The sequence below is a fragment of the Peromyscus maniculatus genome, chromosome 1 (genome assembly GCF_049852395.1).
Source record: "Peromyscus maniculatus bairdii isolate BWxNUB_F1_BW_parent chromosome 1, HU_Pman_BW_mat_3.1, whole genome shotgun sequence".
Taxonomy (NCBI): domain Eukaryota; kingdom Metazoa; phylum Chordata; class Mammalia; order Rodentia; family Cricetidae; genus Peromyscus; species Peromyscus maniculatus.
Window position 1 is genome coordinate 94,874,288 of NC_134852.1, and position 16,847 is coordinate 94,891,134.

Below are 16,847 nucleotides of genomic sequence, written 5' to 3' on the forward strand. Positions count from 1 at the left end.
TCTGTAAGCTTGACATCTTTCAAAGTACAAAAACAAAAGGATGTGAAGGGAGGGGGAAAAGAACAGAACACTATTGTCTGGGCCTGGGTAGCGGTGTGCTTGCTGTCTCTAAGCTCCTTCTGGTGAGACAAGAATGAGAACACCTCACCCTGCCTTCTGTGGTCCCTAAGCATTCAGTGACTATCAGTCACAGTGAGATGGAGTGGAGTTTGCGAGTCTCTGAGTCCTGTCTGGGCAGAGCAGACTGCAGATAGACTTTGGGAAGAACCAAGTCATCCCTAGACCACCAGGCCACGCCTTCTACTGTCCAGATCCCAGCCAATGAATATGGGCATGCCCTCCTCACTATTACATATGTATGACCCTGGCTGGCCTCCTGGCTTCTTTTCTGCCCCAACACCAGATGCAGGCTGGCATTTGCTCCTGCTTCTGAGGGAGGAGAGCAGATCGACTCTGCAGGCCCCTTTCCAAAAGCTCATTCAGAACAGACCCCTGCCTGCAGGCTCCCAGCATCCCAGCTCCCTGGCTATCCCCGGGGACCACTGGCAGCAGACCAGGCCTCATGAAAACCTCAAAGGCATCCCAGCGCTATAGAAGCATCCGGAGAAACGCCAGCCAGTGCTACCTCTACCAGGACTCTCTGCTGCTTGGGTGAGTGCCCTGTTGGGGTCTCCAAAATGAATGCATACACTTAGTTCTCTGGGGTCACATGGAACTGGGGTGTCAACCACAGCAATGCTCGGAGAGGGAGAAGCTGCAAGCTGCTGTTGCTGACAGGAGCTGTATGCTGCGTGCACTTTATTGCCCGCCAACTCCACCATAGGCTTTTTCTGCCTGTCCCTGCTTCCTTGATTGCTAATGTCGGAAGAGAGCAGACAAGACACCTGTCACCTCAGACAAATCAGGTGTTCACTGGAAAGGCTTCTGATGACTTAGATGTGGGCAAGGGTGGGAACTGAATGTGTTAGGTTTTTGTCAGGAATGGTTTTTGTTAAATACTGAAACCTCCGCTAACTCTGGAGAAATTTTTCCTTCAAGGAAATAAAAGACATCTCAATTAGAATTAAAGAAAATGTTTTCTCTTTAAAAATCTATAGATTATTCATCGCCACTTAAAAAAATGTATTGAGTTACATATTAAATATAGCTAGGAGGGAAAGGCTCTGTCATAGGTTGAAAAGGTGTTCTTCTACACAGTTGCTCTGCCCTGGAGGAGTCTGCGCCATGCATTCACTTAACTCATTTTTTCTTTGAAAAAAAAAAAAAACCCACTTACTAACTCTCTTGTCTTGGGTTTAAAATGTTTAAAATGAACACAAGTGAACAGAGAGGCATCTCTAGGTGATACAGGTTTGTGTTCGTTTCTTTGGCCTTCAGCGCAGGAGAAGGAGACATTCTTCCTCTAAATTTGGCTGGTCACCTCGGTGAGCGTATACATGAGATTGTATCCCCTACCAAAACTGCTACTCCTCAAGAGTGAACTCAAACAGGGAAATCCTCCTCTGCTCTCTCCTTTGGAGTCTCTCACCTTGAGAAGTCATTCTTTTTCACTGACCACTGAAGTAATAGAATCCCACAAATGAGTTTCAGTGGGCTGCTGACTCCCAGTCTGTGGACACACACACACACACACACACACACACACACACACACACACACACACACACGCCATACAGTTGACCCCAGGATAGTGAGATGCAGAAATTACTCAAGAAAGATGCTCTTTGCTGGAAGCAATGCTATAATCGGATTTCCTCCATGACGCCCCGTTTCCATTCAGTAACTCGGATGACAGTTTTAATGCTGATGAAACGGGGGACAGCAATGATCCGGAACAAATCTTCCAGAATATACAGTTCCAGAAAGATCTCATGGCAAATATCCGCTGCAGACCCTGGACCATGGGACAGAAGCTGCGGGCACTGAGGTAAGGCCTCTGCAGCAATCATTAATAAAAGGGAATATACTTTATGATAAACAACCACATCCGGCCCATGGAAGCTGGGGTGAAGAGCCATGCGATAACTGTGACTATCTGGCGTCTGACTCAGAAAAGTCCCAAAGATGCTTGAAGGGACCATCTAGTCACGTAGCTGTTACAGAGTGTGTGTGTGTGTGTGTGTGTGTGTGTGTGTGTGTGTGTGTGTGTGTGTGTGTGTGTTGTGTGTGTTGTGTGTGTTGTGTGTGTTGTGTGTGTTGTGTTGGCAGACAGTTTGGGGTTTCTAATCTCTTTTCTGAACACTAGATTTTCACATCGTCTCCCAACTCACAGGAGACAGGTAAGAGCCAGCATCAAAGATACATGCCCTTCACTCCCTGGTTTATCTCTCCTGGGAAGGAACTCTCTTCAGTGGCCAGGTTATTAGGATATTTTGAGTCTGTTAGAGACTCCGACTCCCTCAAAGTTAATTCATAGTTATGAATTCCAATACTGCCTCTTTCCACCTCCAGCTGTTTGACGTTGGACAAGTTTCCTAATTTCTCCAGATCCAGGACCCTCTCTTGGGAGCAGAAGTGGTGATAAACAATGACTCCTACCTCCTGCAAGAGTGTTGCAGAAAATATCAACAGCTAAGCACTCATAGAGTGCTGTCAAAAACACTGCCTGGGGCGCCTCTCAGCCAGAGAGGGACACTACCAGAGATGAACCCAGTCTTCCCTACCCTCTCTATCTCCTCTCATCTCTGTGACACTGGGGATGGAACCCAAGGCTTCATGCATAATAGTCCGTACTGGACCACTGAAATACATTCCAGGTCCCCAGCATTTTTTGATATTCATTTAGCTTAATCCTTTTGTCCACTCAAGTTTGAACTTCTGAAGTTTGAGTTTATTGAACATTAGATGTGCTGAGCATTGTGGGTGTCAGCTATGTGTTCAATATGTAATATGCATGCCTAAGAAGGGAGTGATTGCCACAGATCCCATAAGGAAGCTGGCGGCATGGTCTTCGTGACTGATGCTACTGAGCTGTGGTGGTGAACATTATGTTTAGAGGATAAATTTACTGTGCAGCAATCCCCATATCTGCTGTTCAGGCGCCTCCTGTGTATCCAGAACTACTGTCCCATCATGCTCTTCTGGGTGGTTTTCTAGATGCCAGTGTGCATTCCTTTTCCTCCATACCTCCCATCTATCAGGCTGGTGCATCTTCTTATCAAATCACCCTTTTTTGAGATTTGCATCCCAGTCTGACCAATAGGCCCCTTTGGCTAAAGACATTCACAATTTCATCTCGAAAGGCTAGAGTGGGTTCTCCTCTGCCCACTTCCCAGGTCTGTTTCTGGATCTCATCATCTCCATTCTTTGAGGGTGGGCTGGGCAGTGCTGTGCCCACTTGTCAAATGAGAAAGATCGATTGAGACCTTAAGAAAGCAGCCTGAGCAAATGCAGCCAGTGAGTGCCCAAAATAGAAGAGATTTCCTGGAGGACTGAGGGCAGGTGGGGGTGAGAACATGAGCGATTGGGTTGGGGGTGGGGCAATGGAGTGGGAGAGTGCTGAAAGAGACTACTGCAAAGTGGGGGCGTTTCCCAGTCAGGTCAAATTCTGGTGCAAGGGAGTCACCCAGGAATCTTCAAGGATGACCCCAGCTTACATGCCTAGCAATAGTGGATATGTAGCCTGAACTGGCGATCTCTTGTGACCAGATTGGTGTCCAGCCCAATTGTCATCAGAGAGGCTTCATCCAGCAACTGGTGGAAACAGATGCAGACCCAGAGCTAAACATTAGGCAGAGCTTGGAGAACCCTGCAGAAGATGGGAAGAAAGAACTGTAGGAGCCAGAGGGGTCAAGAACACCACAAGAAAACTCACAGAATCAACTAACCTGGGCTCATAGGGGCTCACAGAGACTGAACCAACAACCAGAGAGCCTGCAAGGGACAACCTAGGCACTCTGCATATATGTTACGGTTGTGTGGCTTCGTCCTCTTGTGGGGCTTCTAACAGTAGGAACAGGAGCTGTCTCCAACTCTTTTACATGCTTTTGGGACCCTACTCCTCATACTGGGTCACCTTGCCCAGCCTTGAAACATGGGGAGGTACTCAGTCTTACTGCAACTTGATATGCCATGTTTTGTTGATACCCATGGGAGACCTGCCCTTTCTGAAACAGAAAAGGAGGAGGCGTAGATTGGGAGGTGGGAACAGAGGGAACTTGGGGGAGGGGCTAGGAGGAGGGGAGGGAGGGGAAACTGTGGCCAGGATATAAAATAAGTAAATAAATAAATTTATTAAGAAAAATAAGCTATATGCTCTAACCCCAAGTCCAGATCTGTGTTAACCATAGAGATCTTATGTAATCTTTGGAGCAATCAGTTTAAAGCTAAAGACGATTAAGTTCTACCAGAACTTTCAAACACCATTCAAAAATGACAATTTTTTTATCTGAGTAATGGGAAGTTAAACTCTGTGTGTGTGTGTGTGTGTGTGTGTGTGTGTGTGTGTGTGTGTGTGTGTGTGTGTAAGAAAGAGAGAGAGAGCTGACTTGCATGTGCAATGCCCAGGGGTCAACGTCATCCATCTTCCTGTCACTCTCCACCTTATTCTTTGAGGCAAAGTCTCTCACTGAACCCGGAGCTCACTATTCCAGCTAGACTAGCCGGTCAGTGAGTTCTCTATATCATGTCTCCTCTCCCACCCACCTGGTGCTAGGCTTACAAATATACGCTGTTGTGCCCAGATTTTACCTGGGTTGGGTATCCAACTTCAGTTTCTCATGATAACACCATAAGCAAGTGTAGTGGATTGAAAGAAAATGGCCCCCAAAGAGAGTGGCACTATTAGGAGGTGTGGCCTTGTTGGAGGAAGTGTGTCACTGTGGGGGCGGGCTTTGAGGTCTCTTTTGCTCAAGCTTCCCTCAGCATGATTGTCAGTTGACTTCCTGTTGCCTGCAAGATGTAAGACTCTCAGCTCCAGCCCCACATCTGCCTGCATGCCTCCATGTTCGCCACCATGATAATAATGGACTGAACCTCTGAAACTGTAAGTGAGCCAGCCCCAATTAAATGCTTTCTTTGTAAGAGTTGCCTGGGTCATGGTGTCTCTTCACAACAATAAAAACTGGCACTAAGATGAGATTCATTCCCTTGAGCCATCTCCCCAGTCCAAATTAAACCCTTTTAAAATATTGAGACCAGAACAGAGCTGCTTACCATTCTTTCAGATAATTTCAGGAATAAAACACAAACTCGGGTGTCTGGTGAACTCAGTCACGTGGCCTGACTCACCACTGCTCCAAAACTGTTAGATGCAGGCCACACCTCAGGCTGAGAGCAAGGCTCCTCTGTCATCCCCTTGTGACCCGTGTCTCTTGCTCTTTACCTTGAAAAGCTACTGGAGCACCACTGCTCTAATTGGACCCACCCAGGCTTGTCCTGGTGTCTCTGGAGGCTGCAGAAGGCACTGAACCCTGACTGCTTAGAAATCAAGGAAGGACTCCAACACCAGTAAAAGCTATCTGTCTTTGACGCCACACACACTTGCTCCCTGTTTCTGGGCCTGTGTTGTGTTCCCCTCCCTTAGCTCTCTACACCTGTCATCCTCCACCACAGAGCTGCTGTGACCTCCTCTTCAGCACTGCATCTTGACAGCTGGGTCATCTTTACTGAGTAGGAAGCCCTTCTAGGACAGCTTTTTTATGAGAGGGCTGGGGAGCCAGACCATATCCACGATAGGTTTCTAAAGCCCTGCCAGGGACCAGGCCTTAGTTTCAGTTTACTGGAACTGCCTGGGGCTGAGCACGCAGTCCTCAGGAAGACCACAACTCAGGGGCAACCAATGAGCAGGTGCCCCACAGCCGTCTGCTGGCTAAAGAGAGCTTTTCCTACCCTGTAGCTGGAAGGTCCCTAACCACTAGAGCCTCCCACCAATCAGCCCCCAGACTAATCTTTCCTCCACCATTTAGCACCAGATTAATCCCTCCTCCCTGGAATTCTCCTAACTCTGCTTAAAAGGAGCTTGTGACCTCCCGTTGGGGTCACAATTTGCCACCCCAACATGTTGGAAGTAATAAATGCTCTTGCTGATTGCATATGTGACTGATGATCTCTCTTGGGGGCTTCTCTCAAACCCCAACATTTTATGCATGTCTATATTCCACTGTCCTTGACCCAAAATAAGAATGCAAAAAAATACATAGAAATAAGATGGAATTATTTGCCATTTTGACTTGTGCAGTATTTTATTTTTTACATGCATACTGTATATGTGTTCAAAAGAGCTCCCTAGTGTGATGGGCATGGCATGGGCTAGGACATCAACTTTCATCCTTTCTGTACCTGTTATTTTGATCAGAGTAGAGCTGGTGAGTGTGGGTGGTAGGCTACAATAATGAGGGAATTAAAACTCAGAAGGGGAAGACAGGAGGAAGAGGAAGTTCAAGGTCATCCTTGGATATTTAGCAAGTTCAAGGCCAGCCTGGGCCACACATGAGACCCAGACTCAACAAAAACAAAATGTAATTAAGGTATTGCAGTTAGTGGAACAGAAGTCTAAACTCCAGAATTTGGTGAAGGAATGATTTGGGGAGGTCACCTTGTCTGTGGAAACAGGAATTGGCTTGTCCCTTGTGCTCCCAAAGGCTTTATGTCCAGTGGGTGTTGTCAGGACAGCTTGGGGAAGTACATACAGGAATGCCCTATTAAATAAACCTGTCAACCCACAGACTGATTGAGTGGAACTGAGCTCTTCAATACTGAATGTAACTCCACAGAGAGGCTGATCATCGGGGGTGGATGAGTAGCTCTGCCTTGGGGTAGATTAGTGTGTGTGTGTGTGTGTGTGTGTGTGTGTGTGTGTGTGTGTGTGTGTGTGATCATTAGATTATTTGAACAGTGTGCATCTCTGAGAGCCTCTGACATCAGCTCAGCTCATGGTGCTAACACTCACATTTCCAACCCTGTTACTCATTCAGTTATTAACCATAACTATCCCAGTGAATTCAGCCTACTGTGTGTATGTACATGTGCATACTTGTGTGTTTGTGTATGAGAGAGACAGAGAGAGAGAGAGAGAGAGAGAGAGAGAGAGAGAGAGAGAGAGAGAGAAGGCACATGCCTGTGTACATACTGTGGAGACTAGAGGATGGACTCTGGTGCCATGCCTCAGGACTCTCTCAACCTCATTTATGAAACAGGTGTCTTATTTGTCTGGATCTGGCCTCACCAAGCAGGCTAGGTCAACTGGCCTGTTTCCAGGACTGAAATTCCAAGTGATCACCATCATACCTGGATTTTTATGTGGATTTGGGAGATTGAATTCATGTTTTCATGCTTGTAAGGAGAGCATTTTATTGACTAAATAAATTATTCCAATTCCAAATGCTGTCCATTTTTAAGAATCAAGTATTTTCTAGGTAAGGTGGCATGTGCCTTTAATCCCAGCAGTTGGAAGGCAGAGGTCAAGTTCATTGGCATATAAACCCAGCTTTGTTACACTCATTAACTTGACAGTGCCACTTTCTTGAAGCAGGCTCCTTGAAGAAAGGTATGGCTTCCACTCCTAAAGAAGTGACTGAAAGGGGCTGGGGAGACAGTGATCTTCCAGAGAACTGGGGTCAGTTCCCAGGACATACAGTTGCAGCTTGCAGTGGTCCGTAACTCCAGTCCCAGGGGATCTGACTCCCTGACCTCCACTGGCACTGCATCATTCATGTGGTACACAAACATATATGCAGACAAACATTCACACGTGCAAACATAAAACCTCAAGAAATACAATAGGAAGAAATGCCTGAAAGAGCCAAGCCGTCAAGTGGAGGAGCTGATGTATATTGGCTGCTCTTGGGATACTCAAAGCCTGTGATCCCCAGCCAGCCACCAGCCTAAGAAGCACTTGGGAGAAATTCAGTCATAACTACTGGTGTGAATTCACTATTTCCAATTAGTCCACCCACATAAATGTTATGACAGTTGTAAGATTTGTGTGTGTGTGTATGTGCGTGTGCACACACCTGTGTGCTCGAGCACACCTGCGTGATTTTCTGTGCACCATGTGTGTACAGGTGTCTGTGGAAGTCAGAAGATGGCATCCAATCCCCTGGAACTGGAATCATAGGAGGCTGTAAGCCACCATGTGGCTGCTGGGATGAGGACTTGGGTTCTCGGAAGGAGCAGTAAGCACTCTTAACTCCTACACCACTTCTCCAGCCGCTTAGAACAGTTTTAAAGGCATTTTCTTGTTAGCAAAGGTCAGGAAATGAAATATGTTAATTCTCCTCCTCTATCGGTTGGTATTCTTTTCCTGCTGTGCCTTCTCATATTTTGAAAAATGTTGAATGTGATAAAGTTGTGGTAACTTTTATGTTTTTCTTCTCCCAGACGAGCAAAGGAGATTGTATTGAAGTTTGAAGGGAGGTTGACTAGGACCCGAGGCTACCAAGCAGCAGGAGCAGAGGTAAAGAGCACACACACGCTCGAGGCCCAGCCAGCCTCCTCTCCTGCTGTGTCTAGAACCCAGAAGCCGTCATTGCCCCAGTCAGCACCCGTAGGTTAGGAGCACCCAGCGTTAATAACTGCAGAAGGGGGGATGAGTCAGCAAGTTCAAACTACGCCAAACCTGGCTCTTAGTCCTGGGTACCACCCGTTATCAGGCATATGCTATAGGTAAGCCTAGTTCATGGGGAAAAGGAAAGTTTTTGTGAGAATAATCCAGGACCCTTCCTGACTGACTCAACCCCTTACCTGTAAGTGGCACTTGCTTCATCCCTATATTTGGCTGTCACCACGGCCCTCACATTGAAGTCCTCAGATGATTAAAAATGGGAAAAGAACTGGGTGCCACTCACTGAGCTCTGCTGATCCTTCTACAGATGAGCCGATGGCTGCCCGAGGAAAGAAAAGAACTTTCTGGGGGCTCATGATAAGACAGGTATATAGTGAGAACTGGAGCTCAGATCTGACTCCTGCCCTGTGCTTCTGTGACTTTAGGACCTTAAAACAGTGCAGAGACCCGATGCTCACTAAGCCCAGGCCTTTGCTGAAGGATGCTTTGAGCAGCCCTGCCTTTGAGGACCATAGGGATGGGAGGGGTCAGAAAGTTTGGTGTATTTCTGGGCTCTGGATATGAGGCAAGTATGCAAAATGCAGATAGTGCCAGGCAGACATAAGAAAATGTCAAGAAAGACCAGTGACCCTAACAAGGAGAATTCAGAGACAGAGATATCTGCTCCTGGCTGTTCACATGCAGTCTGCGTGATTGCTCATGGGAGTAGCGCCTGTCGTTGACTTGGTTCTCAAATCATGAGCTAAAGACAGTTCCAACTTCTGATAAAACTCAGATGTCCATGTGAAAGCAGCCGTCTGGCCTCAGCAGATGCATCCAGAATGACATTATCCTGTGAGTCTGTGTTAGGACTGTGTGCTGTCTTACAGTTGGGGACGCGGTAATTACATTTGTGGCTCTTCCTTGTGCAGTGATATCATTTGCTTCCAACACAAAGCGGGGCTGTTTGTGTGTTAGAATGCATAACCTGTCAGTTTTGCTGGAGAGCAGAGCCGGCATAGGCCACATTTTGCTTTGTTCTCCTCTGAGAAGGAGAGTAATGATTTCATACTCTTGGCAATGGTGTGGCAAGTCCACAAGACAAAATTCCCGAGCTTATTCTTGGCAGCTTTGGCCAGGACCAAGGCCAGGAACTAGCTTGTAGGATACAAGATGAATCTGGGGTGGAGCTCATTTTCAGGGCAGATTCTAGACTTTTAGTGTTTTAAAAAGGGGTGCAGATAGAATCATCTGGGGAGCTGGTGAATCAAATGGATTTATAGGCTCCACTCACCTATAAATCTACTAGGAGCTACTAGGAGTCTGTGCCTGGGTCACATGGGTATCTTGAGATAACATTCTTCATGTGATTTCCACTTTCCTCGTCTTCAACCCATGAATAAGGCAGGCTTTGACCCAAAAGAACATAGATCTCAGCAGGGAGTTGGTTGCGCATGCCTTTAATCCCAGCACTCAGAAGGCAGAGTCAGGCGGATCTCTGTGAGTTCAAGGCCAGCCTGGTCTCCAAAACGAGTTCCAGGAAAGGCGCAAAGCTACACAGAGAAACCCTGTCTTGGAAAAAAAAGCAAAGAAAAGAATATAGATCTCATGGCTGGGGCGTAGCTCAGGTGGCAGAGTGGTTGCCTAGCATGTGCAAAGTCCTGATCTCAATTAGCATCACACTTACTTGATGTTGTGGGGTCCCCACACTTGGGAAATATAGACAGGAAGATCAGAAGTTCAAGATTATATGTAAGTACACAGTGAATTTGAAGCCAGCCTAGAATTCATAAGAGTCTGTCTCCAAAAAGAAACGCAGACCCCATAGCACAGAGTGCAAACTGGTGTACCTTGCCTGGTCAGGACACAGGGAAAATACAGGGCTACTTTGGGCTTGGAAATGTTTAATGGCCATAATTAAAGGTTCTGTGGTTGTGTCCGGGAGCCCCTCTTCTACCAGAACCCCAGAGCCCTGGCCATTACCAAGATTATGAATGAGACGTTTTCTAATCATGGGCTCTCCTGTCTAGCTCTGGCGGAAATTCGCCCGTTTGGCCTGTAACTTTGTGGTCATCTTCATTCCCTGGGAAATGAGGATAAAGAAAATTGAGAGTAAGTATCCACTGGACGAGTGGAGGGGGTGGGGGGTGCAGCTGTGGCCAGCACACAGCCTAAGGCGTCTGGTGAGCCTTGGCCGTTTATGGCATAGAGTCAGTCAGCGTACTTACACAGCTGGAGACCCTGCTCATGTGGGGATGAAGAGATGGAAGACCTAGTGCCCTCACTACCTCCCAGAAAGGGGAAAGTCCCCAGGCTGCATTTCTACATTCAGCCATAGCTGCGTGTTCATTCCTAGTTCGTTCATTCGGTCAGAGAGCGCAACTCTGAAGGATCAGTGAAAAACTGTAAGGAGAAGTAAGATGTAATTCCCAGATATAAACATGAAAATACATGGTTTTTATAGAAGACTGTAAGCATTTAGAAGATCCATGCTAAAAATAAATAAATCATACTCCAAATCCCTTTCTCCTCCTGGCCCACATGCACAGAGGATAAACAAACTTTAAAATGTCCCGAAGTGAAGAAAAGCATCAATGTGGAGCCAAGATGATGATGTTCTTTTGAAAAGACAGGGGGACATTTATTCAAAGTTGGAGACTTTCCCAAAAATCAGTTCCCAAGTTTAATGCAATTCCACAAATATGCTCAGTGTATTGCTTAGAGTCCTTGATCACATGATCATAAAATGCAAGAAGGAAAACATCCAAGAGATAAGATTGGGAGACAGGAGAAAGAAAATATTCCCAAGAAATTGCATGAACAAAAGGTAAATAACATATATTAATAAAAGTTAAAAACCAAACAGCACAGAGCAGCACTGTGTGGGGACTGACCGACATTCAAAGGAACAGGCAAACATTTCAGAAACATAAGAAGGCAGACCACTGCTCCTACACCCAACTGTCACTGGAGTCAATAGAAATCACTCTGCAAATATTGCCAGGACAATTGATTCAGACGTTTCAAAGAGTAAATCTAGTCCTTTCATTTTAATATTCTATTAAATAGTATGAATATACAGTCAGAAATCATGAAAATCATTGAAGAAAACATAAGAAATGAGACCTTAGCATAGAGACCTGTTTAATCATAAAAGTGAAGGGGGAAGTTATCCAGAAAACTGCTTTTTAATTTACCTATTGGAAAATGCTTTTTAAAGATTTGTTTCTTTTCAAGTGTGTGGGAGCATTACCTGCATGTATGTCTGTTCACCACATGTGTGCATTGCCCACAGAGGCCAGAAGAGGGTGTCTGGAAGTGGAGATGGTTGTGAGCCACCATGTGGATCCTGGGAATCATACCCAAATCCTCTGAAAAAGCAGCTGATGCTCTTAGCTGCTGAGCCATCTCTCCAGCCTCAGAAAATAGACTTCACATACTTAAAAAAAAAATAAAAGACTAGATGGAAAGTTAGAAAAATCAAGTTCGATATTTCAATGGAGTTAAATGCTCTCTTACCTTGAAATTTAGAGGAAGTGTGTGTATACAGAAGGTTACAGAGTTTCTACATACCCTTTATCTGGCTTCCTCAGTTGTTAACACCTTGATATTTTTAATGCTGAAATTTAGACAAAGGATCTTAGAGAAACCTTGGAATGCGCAAAGTGATTCAAAATAGGACAGAAGTATATGAAAGTCTCCAAAGTTTCTAACTTTCCAAAACATGCATAAGTTAATAAATTTTTTTTGGCATGCTAGCTGAGTACAGCACCAGGAACATTATCATATAGCAGTCCTGGTGAACTAGAGCTAGCCTTTCGTACGTACGTAGAGCTGGAGACCAGGCACAGGATGCTGACCCAGCCGGTGGGGGGCGTCAATACAACACCACTCTTCCTGTGTGTGCTGCTGGTGGAGGTGAATGCAGTCCCGCTGGAGGCAGGCTTTCTGCTCCGTGAGGCTTGAGCCGAGCCACTCTCGTGTTGTCTGCCCATAGGTCACTTCGGATCTGGCGTGGCCTCCTACTTCATCTTCCTGAGGTGGTTGTTCGGAATTAACATAGTGCTCACGATGATGACAGGTGCTTTTGTTGTCATTCCTGAGGTAAGAGTTGTGCCAGGAGGTGCAAGGCGTGCGAGAGAGGCAGGTGCTATAACCTGCTGCCCTCATTGACATCATAGGAAGGCTAGGCAGGACATGGCAAGCTCTCCGCAGAAGAACAGGGAATGTACCAGACTCAGTCACCACTGCTTAGATTTGCCATGTATCACAAAAGAAGGTTTGAGCGAGGCAGAGACCAGTGAGGGTGGCTGAAATCTGAATTCATATTATGCTCTTTTTCCTTTGATTATTTCACCTAACCGCTTAATGGTGTCAAAACCATTCCTATCCATATCTCTCCGGTCATGCAAGAAGAGGTGACACACTCTAATTGGTCGAGGCACTGGTTTGCCTCCCCAGTATTCCAACTGAATTCCTTCCTATAAACAGAACTGTTCCTTTCCTTGGGGAAGAACCTCAGCAATCTAGCCACAGAAGCCACTATTAATCCTCTCACATGGGTTTACACAGTAACAGCACAGGCAAGCAAACCCTACTCATGGCATCTCCACAGGCACATGGGGAATCCACCATCCCTCTTTTCTAGTCCCCTAGCCCAGAGGAACATCTCAGCCCTTCCTCTCTTACCAGCTGATCGCAGGCCAGCCCTTTGGAAGTACAGCCAGCAAGACCATCCCCCAGGAGCAGGTCATGTCTGCACAGGATCTGGACACTGTCTGGTCCCTGGGGGTAAGGCTAATGTCATCTACACCCAGGCCTTCAGAAGGGCTGAAAGGGCCACAGTTCTGGGGTCTGGGGATCAGAGATGACTCTTGGCTCTCTTTGCAGGGTTACCTTCAGTACTCTGTCCTGTTCTACGGGTACTACGGAAGAGAGAGGAGGATTGGGAGAGCCGGCTACCGCCTGCCCTTGGCATATTTCCTGGTGGGGATGGCAGTGTTTGCTTACAGCTTCATCATTCTCTTAAAAAAGTATGACTGTCGATTTCTCATGTCTGGAGTTCAGTTAGAACATGTGTGATGATCTCACGTCATCCTGTCAACAGCCTTGTTAAAGTTACGAGTCACTCTGGCCATTTTGTAGAGGAAGAGACCAAGGCTCGAGAGTTATATAATTTTAACCAGCACTTACTGTACATTGACTATTTTGTGCAAGGCTCTGTAAGGGGTTTGGAGAGACAAGTGTAGTGATTTATGTGTAGTGTATGATTTTAGAAAATACCTTAGTTGCACTAATAAGATATGATCAATGACATCTAGGTGATTGGAGGCGGTTAAAAAGCAGACAGCTCTCTTTGGCTGTGACCAGATGATAAAGCATTGATGCCTCCTGTCCATCATTGAGAGGAGGTCACCATGTAAAAGAGAGCAAAGTGGCCAGAGTCAAGAGTCCTGCAGCGCCCACTGTGAGCTCCACTAACTTCACCCAGAGCCCTGGGGCAACTCACTTTTCCTCTTTGCACACATTGGCTCAGAAAAGCACCAGGCTACCAGGCTCTCTTCCAGATGAACATCCTCTGCTTCTGTGTAGAGCTGGGGGGAAAGAGAGACAGAGACAGAGAGAGATGTGAGTCGACAAAGGAACTCTGAGCCTAGGGAGGGCTGATCCCCATCACCTCAGCTGCTATCTGTGGTCTCCTTTGTACGTTCACCCACTTGTCGCCCCGTCCCACTGTCCCAGCAGCAAAGTACACATAGAGGTGTTTGGGATCAGAAACTACACAGCAAATAAATAGGCAAACCCACAAAACTTGAAGAGATGTACAGTGGCTTGCAAGCCTGCTTCAGATGACTGAGGTCTCTCTAGCTCAGCTCCTGGTGGCGGCCTCAAGACCTCATCAGAACAATTCCAGTCCTTTACTAGGTATTACTCTTTAAAAGCAACTCAGAACAGAATGTGAGAGCATGAAATGTAGCTGAGGAAGAAAGCCAATGATGGCCTAAAAGGCAGAGAGGGGGATCTCCCGCCTTCAAATATCTAAGGAATGTCCTGTGCAGGAGGAACTGGGCAGTTCTTGGGGAATCCCATGGGGAGGAGTTACCACAGGCAGAAGCGACAGGAACACGGCTTGATCTCAGAGGGATAGTGACCACTTTACCATCACAGCTGCAGACATGAGGTCTCCCAGGACAAGCATACCTCGATGGCCGCTGGTCACCACTGTGCCAATGGGAATGCCCACCAGAAGGACTCATGCAATAATTACCGTTGCCATTTTCATCCAGTGAAAGGATGAGCTGAGGGTCCAAGTGTGGTTAAAGTGCAGCCCATGCTCTGCTCGCCAAGCAGGGACTGAGGAGCTGTGCCAGAGGACAGCTTTGCCCATGTCCCACAAAGTTTCCATGTCAGGTTGTGATATCCTGGAGAGAGCGGTCCCATCCCTGAGGCCCAGTCCTGTGACTGACGGGAGCCTCTCTTGCAGAATGGCTAAGAACTCCCGTACCAGCCTGGCCAGTGCTTCCAACGAAAACTACACCTTCTGCTGGAGGGTATTTTGTGCCTGGGATTACCTCATTGGGAACCCCGAGGCTGCAGAGAGCAAAACAGCCGCCATCGTGAACAGCATTAAGGTGAGTGAAGGCGGCACCAGAGTCCAGACTATCAAGACTGCAAGACAGTCTGCACCCCCTGCTGGCCGAGCCAGCACACTCCCTTTCCTCCCCACCCAGGGCAACAGATCTAGTGGAGGTCAACTTGACCAGGAAATGTACCTCAAGAACCCATAGGAAGTTAAGAATAAAAGCTCAAAACGACTCTTTTATTTCTATATATTGTTTCTTATTAAATTTTTGATTTGTGTATTTTTTATAATTTACATGGTGGATTCTTAAAATCTATAAATGAAGAAATACTTCTACATTATGTATATAAGCTTTTATCTTTAACTTAGAAGTCATTGTGATCAAAATCAGTCAGAGATGGGGGTCAGCTGAATGTCATAGGCAACTAAAGAAAACCTTATTCTGAGGGGAAAATATTTCAATGATCCAAAGTATCACAGCCTTTTCTCTCCATTCTTTCTCCCCACTCTCTGTTCTTTTGTTTAATTATTAGATAATTGATATCTAATTCATTGTTGTCAATAGGAACTTATAGAAGAAAGTCATAGCCATTGAAGATAAGAATTAAGATAATGGATTAGTTTTGGGGGGATGATTTTGTTGACGTTCTTGTTTTTCTTTTTTCTTTTAGACCCAGGCTGGCTCCATACTTATTAGTGGATCCTCCTAAGGGCTGGGATTATAGGGTGTACCACCATGCCCAGCTGGATACCTTACTCCTAGTGGTTATAATTGGTTGAGGCTAGGCTTCTAACGCTGCCTGTGTTTTTCCTTCCAGGAGGCCATACTGGAAGAGCAAGAAAAGAAAAAAAACAAAAACATGTAAGTATTAATATGCCCATTCATTAGTTTTTGCCTCATTTGGTACAAAGAGTTATTGAGTTATCTATAACTTATTTTCATAATTGTCAGGCAGCTCCTCCTTCCTCTTGTTGTCAGTCTCCTTAGTGATGTGATCTGTGGGAACCTCATTCCTTTCCCATAGCTGTCTCTAGGAGTGCTTCTGCCTTCTGTATTGTCTGCACCTGGACAGAGGGTCTGAAACTGACCAGTTTTCTGTTCTTTTACTTACACAATAAAATGGCTATCTTTAGTAACAATATCTAGTTTGCTAAGTAAAGGAAGACACATGAGCATCATTAGGATTAATTTTATTTAGAAACAATTCTTTGAGTTCCTAAGATACAAGGAGCATCCCATTCACAACCAGAGCCTTCTGAGATGACCTCCTGGGGGCCAGGTTTGCCATGGGATCTTTAAACGGAGACCCAGTGGAATGGAAGGATGCTGCCATGAAGGGGCAATGGCCCTGTCCTCATTAGGAAAGGCATGTCCACCTGCCTCATTGCATGGTCCTGTTAAATTTGTAGCTACTGGCTACTGGGGCAGTGCCAGAAAGAGCTGTATGCAAGCAGCCGGGAGAGGTGGATTCTAGCCCTCCCTGGCATAAACCCCAGAGATCCAGAAAGCTGACCCATAACCTATTTGACCAACACATCTTCTCCAGTGTAATGGCAGGATGGGCCCCATCAGGCCTCTCAGAGGCTAGAGCACAAGCCCACCACAGTCATCTACAGTCTCTGAAAGCACAGACCTCAGTTTGCGTTAGCATCCCTGACAATGGGATACAAAGTCTATGTCTTTATCATATCCAATCAAATGTTTAAATGACTCCTGGAATTTGAAAATGATCACCACCTTTAAGTTCATTCTAGACCCAAGAGGTCTTACTCAACAATTCA

The 16,847-nt window shown here is 46.1% G+C and overlaps 1 protein-coding gene across 1 annotated transcript in view; it reads left to right on the top strand.

Annotated features, from left to right (window-relative positions):
* The first annotated feature begins 437 nt into the window (after positions 1 to 437).
* Positions 438 to 16,847, top strand: part of Tmc3 (transmembrane channel like 3) — a 41,227-nt gene continuing 24,817 nt past the window's right edge. Inside the window, exons 1-9 of the mRNA XM_042278838.2 lie at positions 438 to 651; positions 1,781 to 1,927; positions 8,320 to 8,395; positions 10,513 to 10,594; positions 12,480 to 12,586; positions 13,175 to 13,273; positions 13,373 to 13,515; positions 14,967 to 15,114; positions 15,884 to 15,927. Coding sequence (XP_042134772.1) covers positions 563 to 651; positions 1,781 to 1,927; positions 8,320 to 8,395; positions 10,513 to 10,594; positions 12,480 to 12,586; positions 13,175 to 13,273; positions 13,373 to 13,515; positions 14,967 to 15,114; positions 15,884 to 15,927 — 935 coding nt within the window. The 5' untranslated portion in view covers positions 438 to 562. The remainder of the gene's footprint in view (positions 652 to 1,780; positions 1,928 to 8,319; positions 8,396 to 10,512; positions 10,595 to 12,479; positions 12,587 to 13,174; positions 13,274 to 13,372; positions 13,516 to 14,966; positions 15,115 to 15,883; positions 15,928 to 16,847) is intronic.